The sequence below is a fragment of the Arvicanthis niloticus genome (genome assembly GCF_011762505.2).
Source record: "Arvicanthis niloticus isolate mArvNil1 chromosome Y unlocalized genomic scaffold, mArvNil1.pat.X SUPER_Y_unloc_1, whole genome shotgun sequence".
Taxonomy (NCBI): Eukaryota; Metazoa; Chordata; class Mammalia; order Rodentia; family Muridae; genus Arvicanthis; species Arvicanthis niloticus.
The window spans coordinates 554,166-567,278 of NW_023044978.1; the positions used below are offsets into that span (position 1 = coordinate 554,166).

At 38.0% G+C, this 13,113-nt stretch overlaps 1 protein-coding gene across 1 annotated transcript in view; it reads right to left on the bottom strand.

The window, feature by feature from the left end:
• The window catches only part of LOC117695945 (lysine-specific demethylase 5D-like), a 35,745-nt gene that overhangs the window by 5,134 nt on the left and 17,498 nt on the right, over positions 1–13,113 (bottom strand). Inside the window, 2 exon segments of the mRNA XM_076706138.1 lie at positions 601–959; positions 1,936–2,065. Of these exon segments, the coding sequence (XP_076562253.1) occupies positions 601–959; positions 1,936–2,065 (489 nt within the window).

A 13,113-nucleotide genomic window follows, 5' to 3' on the forward strand; every position in this document is an offset into this window, starting at 1 on the left:
GGACTAGTATACATGTGAACTCAGAGGTTCTGACAGTAAACAGGTGACCTATACAAGTTCAAATGAGACAAAATCCCACTGCTGAGAGAGTAAGTTGACACAAATTACCATCCTTAGCCAGAAGGCTAATTGTAATTGTTATGTGCTGGGAGAAACAAAATTGGTTTTTTCCACTCAATTATCACTTGATGTACTGGCCACAGTCCTGGGCAGATCTTTTTCTTAGGAGTAGTCTCTAACACAAAATGGACTTCATACTTTTGCGTGTGTGTGTTTTATTTTATTATTTTTCATTTTATTGGTTTTCTTATTTTAAGTTTGAAAATTTGATTTCTTTGTTTTTTTTTAAGAGAGGGAAAGAGAAAAATATAAAGTTGGACATGTAGGGAAAGAGTGTTAGAAAGATCTCCTTATATGATCAAATATAATAAAAAAAGAAACCTTAAGGATTGGTATGGCATTTTACATATACAGGACTAGGTTAACCTAGGATGCTTGGGTACTATCTTGATGCTTAAAATATCTAATGAAAATTATACTCTGAAGCAGTCTCAATAAAGGCCACAAGGAAAATACAAATGGGAAGAGGTTATTCTTTACCTAGCTTCCAAGCAGAAATGGGCCTTTTCCTCCCAACATTCTGCAATAGTCAGCAGTTCTTGTAGCTCTGCTCGAGTTTTATTCACAGAAGGGCTGGAGGCTACCTTGGTTCCCATAACTAAAAGCTTCTTCATGATCATCAGAGAGTGCCTCTGGCCTGAGGGAGCCAGGGCCTGCTTCACTTGATCTAGCCATTGTGCCTGCTCCAATAGCTCTTCAAGTTGATGAGCTTCAGGCACTTCCACACGAAGCTGCTGACCCTTTTCCATCAGGGACTGAAGTATTTCTAAACTATAAGGCAGTGAAGTTAGAGCCTCACGGGTCTCAATTTGGTATGTTTCCACCTGCTGCAGAACATCCTGCAAAATTTTAGAGTAGAAATAAAGATTTTAGCCATCTAAATAACCAAATAATCTATCTAATTAATCAATCTATAATTCCTCTTAATAGATTCTTATTAACTTATCCTCACTCTCAATCTTTTTCCCTTCAGAATACCTTATGTTCTCTTTAATTATGTGATACTTTGTCAGAATACTCTATGTTCTCTTTAATAATCTGATCTAAATTTAATTTTCTGAAATGAACTTAATACAATCCTATCACTGGGAAAAGCCTCTCGAAACTGAAAAACGAAACTTCCGATAGTTCCATTTTCTAGTAACAAGAGTCAGCCTTCCATGTGTAAGCAGTTTTAATACTTGCTAGTATCCTTAATATAAAATGTTTACTTAGAGAATATCTTCTTATAGTATAAGACTAAAAGCAAAAGGGCAGTATGAGAACTCCTGTCTCCTGTGATGGTAGGAATGAACCTGATTTTATAAGGGATTCTTTAACTACTAGTTCTTGGCCTTTCTATCAAGAAACAACCACTATTGGACTACTCACACCACAGCTTGTAAGCTACCCCAGTACCTCCTTTAGAGAGCTCTTTTCCACTACTTTGGAGAACCCTAATACTGACTCTCTGTATTCAAGCTTAATTCCTTCTTTCAGTAAATGAATGTAACTAAAATAAACAAGGCGAAAACCAAACCAAACCAAACCAAACAAACAAAAAAACCCAAGAAAACAAAAAACCAACAAACAAAAAAACCCAAGAAAACAAAAAACCAACCAAACAAAAACCACACCCAACAAAACCAAAAAAAAAAAAAAATGACCAAAACCAACACCAACACCAAAACCAAATGAAACCCCAAAATAAAGAACAAAACAGGAGGAGGGGGGTTTCTTTAGAACAATCATGTTCTTATAACTCCCTTATTACTTGAGATTTCCTTCATGTATCTCCTGTTAACAATAATTTCATTATCCCCAGCCACTCTTCACCTTAACTCCATCAATCTGATGCATGGTACAGGGCAAAGTACCCATCTGTTTGAGAAGAATCTGTAGTTCAGTCAGGGTGAGTTGTGGCGTTTCTAACCTGTAGGAAGAAAGGACGTTGTATTTAGTAAACCTGCCAATGCCTTACTGTAAAATACAAATTTCAACTTTATATTTCTCCTTTATATTACACCTTGGAAAGTCCCTCTTTTAAAACTAAGAATCACATAGACAAAAAACAAACAAACAAACCCAAACAAACAAACAAACAACCCCAAAGATAAAAGAGTCATATTTCTCAGGTAAAATCTCTTTGTAGATATGATATAATTAACATTAAAAAATAAATATATAAAACTATGAAAAAAATTGGAGGACTCAGAAGCAACAAAAAAGATACATTCTCTCTCTCTGTCTCTCTATCTCTGTGTGTATGTGTATGACTGTCTGTATACTGAACATAGAAAAGAAAATATCATAGCAAAGAAGTACAATTATTTGAAGTAAAATCATGAAAGTTTTCCAATTTTGAGGAAGAAATAATACTTGTCCATATATAGAAACCCTACAGAATACCAAAGACAAAAAAAGATCTCCCCATGATATATTATCATTAATATTTTGTAAATGACAAATAAGGAAAGGTTACAAAAAGGTAGAAAAAGAGTCAAGTTAAATATAAAGAAGAATTCTGAAAAATTACAATTGCCAATCCAGTCTATAGTACCCAACAAAACTACCTACTAAAATTGAAGGAATGACACCTTAACTACCATCCTACTGCATACTAAGGCTTCCCACATCTTCTGGAGTCTATCCTGGTGAGTATCCCTAATCACTTGATCATTATTTTTCTAAAACTTGCCAGATATAGCTTGGATTCCACAGCCAGTGTCCTGGTCTAGTCTGGTTACTCACACCTGCGCTGCACCCAACCTCTAGGCATCTTTAGGATCACACTTCATGGCCTATTCTGACCTTTCCTGCCCACACTACAGTTATGCTCTAGGCTTTAAGAGGATCAACCCTACCTGAAAGCACATTCAGGTCCCTTTAGGTCTACCTTTTACTGCCCTCCTGATCCCCCAAAATCACAGGAGTCTTCCACATCATATTCAACCTTACCTCACACTGCTGGCTTGGAACAAGAAGCGCATCCAGTCTTATCTTCCTACCTGACTTCATTTCACCTATGCCTTTCCGGCCTCTAGACTCATCTCTACCCAATACCTTCTCTTCTCCAACTCAGCAAACACAAAACTAAAAAGTGATCTTTTAGATCTCACTGTAAGAATATCAATAATATGAAAAATCAGGCCAGTATATTCACTTTAAATCCTACCAGCCCTGAAGAAAAGCTTGCCAATGTGAATGGTAGAACACAGAATTTAATAGAATAAACATACATTTCATCACTCAAGAAGTTTAAAAAAGACACAAAGAAACAACTTGACAAAATTAAGAAGAAAATGCTTAAGGCAACTAAATGTTTGAGTGATGCTCAAGAAAACACAAGTACAAGAGTGACTGAAATGATGAACAGAATCCAAGACTTGAAAACTGAATTCAACCAGTAGATAGAAACACTGAAAAGGACGTAGGCTGAAATGAAGAGCCAGGTAGAAAACTCAACAAAAGAAAAATAACTATTTTCTGCTTCCCCCGCAAAAACAGTCTAAAAGAAATGGATGAAATCTGACATGCATATAGCATTCCAAAATTAAGCCAAGAAAAACACTTTTATAAATCCACAGTCAGCAATAAGACTGAAGCTATAAAAAATTCTTCAACTAGCTTCCTTTCAGTCTGGGCCAGAGCACTGAGCAGATCTTGGGTGGCAGTTCTGCCCCCAATCTCCAAGAACGCAGAGGAAGGGAGGATCCCAGGTGCTCTAACTCAGGAAGTATCTTAGGTAAGCTGACGGCAAGGCCTGTACCAAACAGGGAGTAATTGGGACCCACAAAGACCCAGAATGTCACTCCCAGCCAGGAGCACTGATTCCTTCTGGTCTGGGCCAGAGCACTGAGCAGATCTTGGGTGGCAGCTCTGCTCCCAATCTCTAAGAACCCAGAGGAAGCAGGGATCCCAAGTGCTCTAACTCAGGCAGTATCCTGTCTGAGCTTGAGCACTGAGCAGATTTTGGGCCCCAGTGTTTACCCCAGTAGTTACACCCACCCCACAAATTCTGATATAACCAAGATAATAGGAAAGACAGGCTCCAGTCAGGGACAGGACAGGTAGCACTAAGGAGATACAGATGGCAAAAGGCAAGCACAAGAAATAAGAATCAGTAACCCAGGGTACTTGGCATCATTAGAACCTAGTTCTCCCACACAAGGAAGTCCTAAATTCACCATATCACTAGGAAAGCAAGATTCAGATTTAAAATCACTTCTAATGATGATGATAGAGGACTTCAAGGAGGATATAAATAACACTCTCAAAGAATTTGAGGAGAACACAGGTAAACAGGTAGAAGCCCTTAAAATGGAAACACAAAAATCCCTTAAAGAATTACAAGAGTCCACAAGCAAACAAGTGAAGGAATTGAACAAAACCAGCCAGGACGTAAAAATGGAAGTAGAAACAATAAAGAAATCACAAAGGGAGACTACCCTGGAGATAGAAAATCTAGGAAACAAATCAGAAGTCATAGACACAAGCCAACAGAATACAAGAGATAGAAGAGAGAATCTCAGGTGCAGAAGATACCATAGAAAACATTGACACAACTGTCAAAGAAAACACAAAATGCAAAAAGTTCTTAACACAAAACATCCAGGAAATCCAGGACACAATGAGGAGACCAAACCTAAGGATAATAGGTATAGATGAGAGTAAAGATTCCCAATTTAAAGGACCAATAAATATCTTCAACAAAAGTGGTGAGACAGCCACTAGGCAAGAATTGCCACTTTCCTTCTACAGACAAACTACTGTCCAGAAAAGGACACACTTGCAGAATAGTCGACTGATTATATCTGCCTAGACAGAGTAATCAGCCCTTAATAATTCTGCAGCACTAAGGTCTGTCAGATGATCCTGGGCCAGAAGGCAGAAGAACAGATGCTCCAACGCTTTGAAGTAGAGCAGGTATCCAGGTGTTCAGAGGTCTCTATAAATTGGCTAAGTTTTAGAAACTATGATTTGTGCTTCCCAAAATTATAGTTAACTCAGTCATTCTGGATTTCTGATGGGGTTGAAAACATATAGCTATTGACCTTAAGAGAAAAGACTTGAGTGGATGGTCGTCAGCTGACATTCATCCTAAAGCCAGGTTCAGAACTACATGTTTTAGTTAGAATAAATGACAGAGGAGCTGGTTAGTCAACAAAAGGATGGACTGGGTATTAGGACTATCTTGTACCTCACTGGTACAAATTGGCATAATTATGTTCTAATTGTATTTTGAGAGAAAAGTTTCATTTTTAACAGGAAGGGTGATGTGTAGGAGGAGCTAAGGTAGGAGGAGTACTGAGAGGAAGAAAAGGAGTAAGAAGAGAAGAAGAAGAAAGAGAGGAGAAGCTAGATGAAGAAAGAGAGAAAGAGGGGGGAGACAGGGAGGCAGATGTTCATGTATCTCCACCAGTCAAAGATAGTTGTTATACCTAGGTTGGTCAATGGGTTACACCTCTGATTGAACAATTCCAAACTTATAAAGCCTATGATTAACATTATTTTTAAAAAATGTATAAATGCAAAAAGGAAAAGGGGGCTTGGGATAGGAGTTTCCTAAGGGGGGTGGGGGGAATGGGGAAAGGGGATGGCATCTGAAGTGTAAATAAAATATCTAATAAAAAAATGCAATACAAAAAAAAAAGAAAGGAAGGATTCGAACCCCCTAATGATGTATCTAAAGGATTTATATATTTAGAAATGCTCAATTAACAAGATGCCCACACAATTAGAGTTTTTACCCATTATCTAACCTTTTGATAGAAGTTGCTATCCAGGAGAGCTTTCTATCCATCTGTGGTTCTCTATGGCTGATAGCCTCCACTTTCTCTTACCTTTTCTCTTTTTCTCCCCTCCCCTTTCACTCTTTCTCTCCCAGTTCCACCTCCTCTTCTACTCTAATCACCAATGTAGGAGAATAAGTATTTTGCTACAAGACAGCAAATCTTTTAATCTTTATAGATGTAGGAAATAAGTTCCATGATAACATAAATATTAAACAGTATATTTACATAAAACAAGAACTAAAAAAGCTGCTAAGTTACCCAGTTAAGGAAGAGAAGTACACTAATGAAAACATAGTACATATTCAATCTCATACAAGAAAAGTAAAAAAAATGAGAGGTGATGGAGTGAGAACTGGCCATCTTTGTTAACTACAGTCCTTCTAGAACTAAGTAGAACAATCTCATTTAGTACACTTGGGGATATTCAGAATGTGAAGGTCATGCAGGAGTATGTGAGGGTTATATTCCACAAATGAAAATCAAACTTCATATAGTTGAAACTTATTTTTTGTTAAAATTTGTTTTTAGATCTTAAGTCCTTATACAGTTATACATCTAAATCAAAACAAAAAATTGGTTTTTACAAAAATAATTAAAATAAAAATTAAAAAGAGATATGCAAAGACAGAAAAAATCCTTAGTCAATTACAGTAATCTGTGTGATTTTAGAACCAAGAAATATTCTTATCTTAATACCTTTATTGTAACATAGAAATTCTGAAATAATCTTATGGTTAAAATGATGATGTTTTGCATTAAGCATTCTGATCAAAATTGCCTTTGTTAGAATTCTACAATAAAAAGTTATCTCAGAGATCATCTTCAGTTTAAAACCACATTTTTATGTTTTAAATGTGCTTTAATGTAATTATTTTCATAAAATATATTCTTTTTTTTTGTTTTTTTTTTTTAATTAGATCTTTCATTTACACTTCAGATACCATCCCGTTTCCCCATTCCCCCCCCCCTTAGAAAAACCCTATCCCATGCCCCCTTTTCCTTTTTGCATTTATACATTTTTTTAAGAAATGTTAATCATAGGCTTTATAAGTTTGGTATTGTTCAATCAGAGGTGTAACCCACTACCCAACCTAGATATATCAACTATCTTTGACTGGTGGAGATACGTAAACATCTGCTTCCCTGTTTCCCCCCTCTATCTCTCTTTCATCACCTAGCTTCTCCTCTCCTTCTTCTTCTCCTCTTCTTACTCCTTTTCTTCCTCTCAGTACTCCTCCCACCTTAGCTCCTCCTACACATCACCCTTCCTGTTAAAAGGAAACTTTTCTCTCAAAATACAATTAGAGCATAATTATGCCTTTTGTACCAGTGAGGTACAAGATAGTCCTAATACCCAGTCCATCCTTTTGTTGACTAACCAGCACCTCTGTCATCTATCCTAATTAAAACACTTAGTTCTGAACCTGGCTTTTTCCTTGGCTTTAGGATGAATGTCAGCTGATGACCATACACCCAGATCTTTTCTCTCAAAGTAAATAGCTATAAGTTTTCAACCCCATCAGAAATCCAGAATGACTGAGTTGACTATAATTGTGGGAAGCACCAAGCATAGCTTCTAAAACTTAGCCAATTTATAGAGACCTCTGAACACCTGGACACTCGCTCTACTTCGAAACGTTGGAGCATCTGTTCTTCTGCCTTCTGGCCCAGGATCATCTGACAGACCTTAGTGCTGCAGAATTATTAAGGGCTGATTACTCTGTCTAGGCAGATATAATCAGTCGACTATTCTGCAAGTGTATCCTTTTCTGGACAGTAATTTGTCTGTAGAAGGAAAGTGGCAATTCTTGCCTAGTGGCTGTCTCACCACAACTGGAGTAACTCCAAGGATGCTCAATTTCTTCTTAGAGTTTAACATAGGAAGCTGTCCGGAGCAGACAGGTCTCTAATGAAAATGAACATTAATACTGAAATGTTTGTCATGTCAATTCTAAGGATTTCTGATGTTTTGAAAACCAGCTATCCATGTAAGGTAATCTGGAGTGTTGCATGTTAACTCCACTCAGCTACTTCTAAATAAAACATAGAGAACACCCTTATAATAAACTCCAAGTCATGAATTTGCTATAGTCCCTTAACTCACAGGCTGACCATCTCAAATCAGTTAAAAAAGTTAAAGAAGGACTGGGTCTAAGCTTTGTATTCCTAAGTGTGTTATACTGGTACAATGCCTATGAGAGTAACAATATTCATCTCACTCTTATATCACTAAAAAGCTCATGCCACTGAAAACCTTAAAATTTGTAAACAAAGTAAATTGGTGCCATTTAAGAATTTATATCTTCATCTTGATATTAATTATACAGATTTCTACTAATAGGTTATGGCTATGCAATAAACCCTAGCTAATCCTCTCTATTCCGACAAAACCACTACTTTTTCCTAGGGAGACAGCCCAACATTTACCACCTTAGTCCCCATGCCCAGGGAATAGGGGCGCTGACTCATCATTAGCTTCTTCAAGCTGATTATGGGCGTTGAGATATTAGAAGAGGGGTGGGGGGGAGTGCAAGTTGACAATCCTCTGATGCTGTGTCTTCGCTGCCTCCAGATAGAATTCACGGACCTCAGAGGTTTGAGCAGGTCTGCCCAGCTTGCTTGTTGAGTAGATACACCAAGGTTGATCATTCTGCAATATACAATTCTCAAAACAAATTTTAGTATCAAGATAGGTTTTTTTTTTTTTAAAGAGGGCTGACATTTTATTAAGAATGTTGGTTCTAACCGCTTTTCTATTTTTCCCCTTTTATTGGATATAATATTTACATTTCAAATTTTATCCCCTTACCATATTTCCCCCACCACCCAGGAACCCCTTATCCCATCCTCCCTCCTCCTGCCTCTATGAAGGTGTTTACCCACCTACCCCCAGCCTCCCTCCCCACCCTCAGATTCCCCCCCCTCAGTGCTCAGCCTTCAGGGTACCAATGATCTTGTCTCCCACCTATGCCCAACAGGGCCATCCTCCCCTACATATACAGCTGGAGTCATGTGTCTCTCCCTATGTGCTCCTGGACTGGTGGTTTAGACCCTGGGGAGCTCTGGCTGGTTGGTATTCTTGCTCTCCTCACAGGGCCACCAGCCCTTATGGTTCACGGTTCCTTCAATTTACTCTCTGACTCCTCCATTGGGAACTTTGATCATATTAATGGATAGCTGTGGGTACCTGTCTCTGGGTATGTCCGACTCTGAGAGACCTCTAAGGAGACAGCCTTATATCAGGCTGCTGTCAGCTTTCCCATCCTGACATCCCTATCAGCGTCTATTTTTGATGACTGCCTATGGAATGAATACCCAGACACAATGGTCTCCCTACAACCCCCCCTTCAGATTCTGACCCACACTTTGTCTCCATATTTGCTCCCTTGGTTATTTAGTTACTCCTCCTAAGAAAGACCTAGGCATCCTCACTTGTTCTTTCTTCTTCATGAGCTTCATGTCGTCTGGTAGTTGAATCTTTGTTGTTTCAAACTTTTGGGCTAATCTCAGCTTATCAGTGAGTAAATACCATGTGTGTTCTTTTGTGATTGGGTTACCTCACTCAGGATGATATTTTCTAGATCCATCCATTTACCTAAGAATTTCTCGAATTCATTATTTTTAATAGCTGAATAATATTCCATTGTATAAATGTACCACATTTTTTGTATCCATTCCTCTGTTGAAGGGCATCTGGGTTCTTTCCAGCTTCTGGCTATTATAAATAGGGCTGCTATGAACATAGTGGAGCATATGTCTTTGTTATTTGTTGAGGCATTTTCTGGGTATATACCCAGGAGTGGTATAGCTGGGTCCTCAGGTAGTGCTATGTCCAGTTTTCTGAGGAACCGCCAGACTGACTTCCAAAGTGGTTGTACCAGCTTGCAACCCCACCAACAATGCAGGAGTGATCCTCTTTCTTCACATCCTCGCCAACATCTACTATCACCTGAGTTTTTGATCTTAGCCATTCTGACTGGTGTGAGGTGGTATCTCAGTGTTGTTTTGATTTGCATTTCCCTGATGACTAAGGATGTTGAGCATTTCTTAAGGTGCTTCTCGGCCATTCGAGTTTCCTCAGTTGAGAATTCTTTGTTTAGCTCTGTACCCCATTTTTTAATGGGGTTATTTTGTTGTTTGGCATCTAATTTCTTGAGTTCTTTGTAAATATTAGATATTAGCCCCCTATCAGATGTAGGATTGGTAATGATCTTTTCCCAATCTGTTGGTTGCCGTTTTGTCTTGTTGACAGTGTCCTTTGCCTTACAGAAGCTTTGCAATTTGATGAGGTCCCATTTGTCGATTCTTGATCTTAGAGCATAAGCCATTGGTGTTCTGTTCAGGAACTTTCCCCCTGTGCCTAGGTATTCGAGGGTCTTCCCCAACTTCTCTTCTAATATTTTCAGTGTACCTGGCTTTATGTGAAGGTCCTTTATCCACTTGGAGTTGAGCTTTGTGCAAGGGGATAAGAATGGATTAATTTGGATTCTTCTACATGTTGACCTCCAGTTGAGCCAGCACCACTTGTTGAAAATGCTGTCCTTTTTCCACTGGATGAATTTAGCTCCCTTGTCAAATATCAAGTGACCATAGGTATGCGGGTTCATTTCTGGGTCTTCAATTCTGTTCCATTGATCGTCCTTTCTGTCTCTGTACCAATACCAAGCAGTTTTTATCACTACTGCTCTGTAGTACAGTTTGAGGTCCGGAATGGTGATTCCCCCAGAGGTTCTTTTATTGTTGAGAATAGTTCTCGCTATCCTAGGTTTTTTGTTATTCCAAATGAATTTGTAAATTGCTCTTTCTATCTCTATGAAGAATTGATTTGGAATTTTGATGGGTATTGCATTGAATCTATAGATTGCTTTTGGCAGGATAGCCATTTTTACTAAGTTAATCCTGCCAATCCAGGAGCATGGGAGATCTTTCCATCTTCTGAGATGTTCTTCAATTTCTTTCTTGAGAGACTTGAAGTTCTTGTCATACAGATCTTTCACTTGCTTTGTTAGATTCACTCCAAGATAATTTATTTTATTCGTGGCTATTGTGAAGGGTGTCATTTCCCTGATTTCTTTCTCTGCCTGTTTATCCTTTGAGTAGAGGAAGGCTACTGATTTGTTTGAGTTGATTTTATATCCAGCCACATTGCTAAAGTTGTTTATTAGGTTTAGGAGTTCTCTGGTGGAAGTTTTAGGTTCACTTAAGTATACTATCATATCATCTGTAAATATTGAAATTTTGACTTCTTCCTTTCCTATCTGTATACCTTTGACTTCCTTTTGTTGTCTAATTGCTCTAGCTAAGACTTCCAGTACTATATTGAATAGGTAAGGTGAGAGTGGGCAGCCTTGCCTAGTCCCTGATCTTAGTGGGATTGCTTCAAGTTTCTCTCCATTTAGTTTGATGTTGGCTACTGGCTTGCTGTATATTGCTTTTACTATGTTTAGATATGGGCCTTGAATTCCTGATCTTTCCAAGACTTTTAACATGAAGGGATGTTGAATTTTGTCAAATGCTTTCTCAGCATCTAGTGATATGACCATGTGGTTTTTCTCTTTGAGTTTATTTATGTAGTGGATTACATTGATGTATTTCCGAATATTGAACCATCCCTGCATTCCTGGGATAAAGCCTACTTGATCTTGATGGATAATTGTTTTGATGTGTTGTTGAATTCGGTTTGCGAGAATTTTATTGAGTATTTTTGCATCAATATTCATAAGAGAGATTGGTCTGTAGTTCTCTTTCTTTGTTGGGTCTTTCTGTGGTTTAGGTATGAGTGTAATGGTAGCTTCATAGAATGAATTGGGTAGTGTTCCTTCTGTTTCTATTCGATGGAATAACTTGAAGAGGATTGGTATTAGGTCTTCCTTGAAGGTCTGAAAGAATTCTGCACTGAAACCATCTGGCCCCGGACATTTTTTGGTGGGAAGATTTTTAATGACTGTGTCTATTTCTTTAGGCGTTATGGGACTGTTTAGGTGGTTTATCTGCTCCTTGTTTAACTTTGGTACCTGGTATCTATCTAGAAAATTGTCCATTTCCTCCAGATTTTCCAATTTTGTTGAGTATAGGCCTTTGTAGTAGGATCTGATAATTTTTTTAATTTCCTCTGTTTCTGTTGTTATGTCTCCCTTTTCAGTTCTGATTTTATTAATTTGAATGCTGTCTCTGCGCCCTTTGGTTAGTCTGGCTAAGGGTTTGTCTATCTTGTTGATTTTCTCAAAGAACCAGCTCCTGGTTTTGTTGATATTTTGTATAGTTCTTTTTGTTTCGACTTGGTTGATTTCAGCCCTGAGTTTGACTATTTCCCGCCGTCTACTCCTCTTGGGTATACTAGCTTCTTTTTGTTCTAATGCTTTCAGGTTTGCTGTCAAGTTGTTGATGTATGCTCTTTCCACTTTCTTTTTGTGAGCACTTAGAGCTATGATTTTTCCTCTTAGTACTGCTTTCAATGAGTCCCACATGTTTTGATATGATGTGTCCTCATTTTCATTTAAATCTAAAAAGTCTTTAATTTCTTTCTTAATTTCTTCCTTGACCAAGTTATCATTGAGTAGAGCATTGTTCAGTTGCCAAGTGTATGTCGGTTTTCTGATGTTTTTGTCCATGTCAAAGACAAGTCTTAATCCATGGTGGTCTGATAAGGTGCTGGGGATTATTTCAATCTTTTTGTATCTGTTGAGGCCTGTTTTGTGACCAATTATATGGTCTATTTTCGAGAAGGTACCATGAGGTGCTGAGAAGAAGGTGTATTCTTTTGTTTTAGGATGAAATGTTCTATAGATGTCAGTTAAGTCCAATTGGTTCATAACTTCTGTTAGTTTCATTGTGTCTCGATTTAGTTTCTGTTTCCATGATCTGTCCATAGCTGAGAGTGGGGTGTTGAAATCTCCCACTATTATTGTGTAGGGTGCAATGTATGCTTTAAGTTTTAGTAATGTGTCTTTTATGTATGTGGGTGCCCTTACATTTGGGGCATAGATGTTGAGAATTGCAAGTTCCTCTTGGTACATTTTTCCTTTCATGAATATGAAGTGTCCTTCTTTATCTTTTTTGATTACTTCTGGTTGAAAACTGATTTTATTTGATATTAGAATCGCTACTCCAGCTTGTTTCTTGGGACCATTTGCTTGGTAGATTGTTTTCCAACCTTTTACTCTGAGGTAGTGTCTGTCCTTTCCACAGAGGTGCGTTTCCTGAATGCAGCAAAATGTTG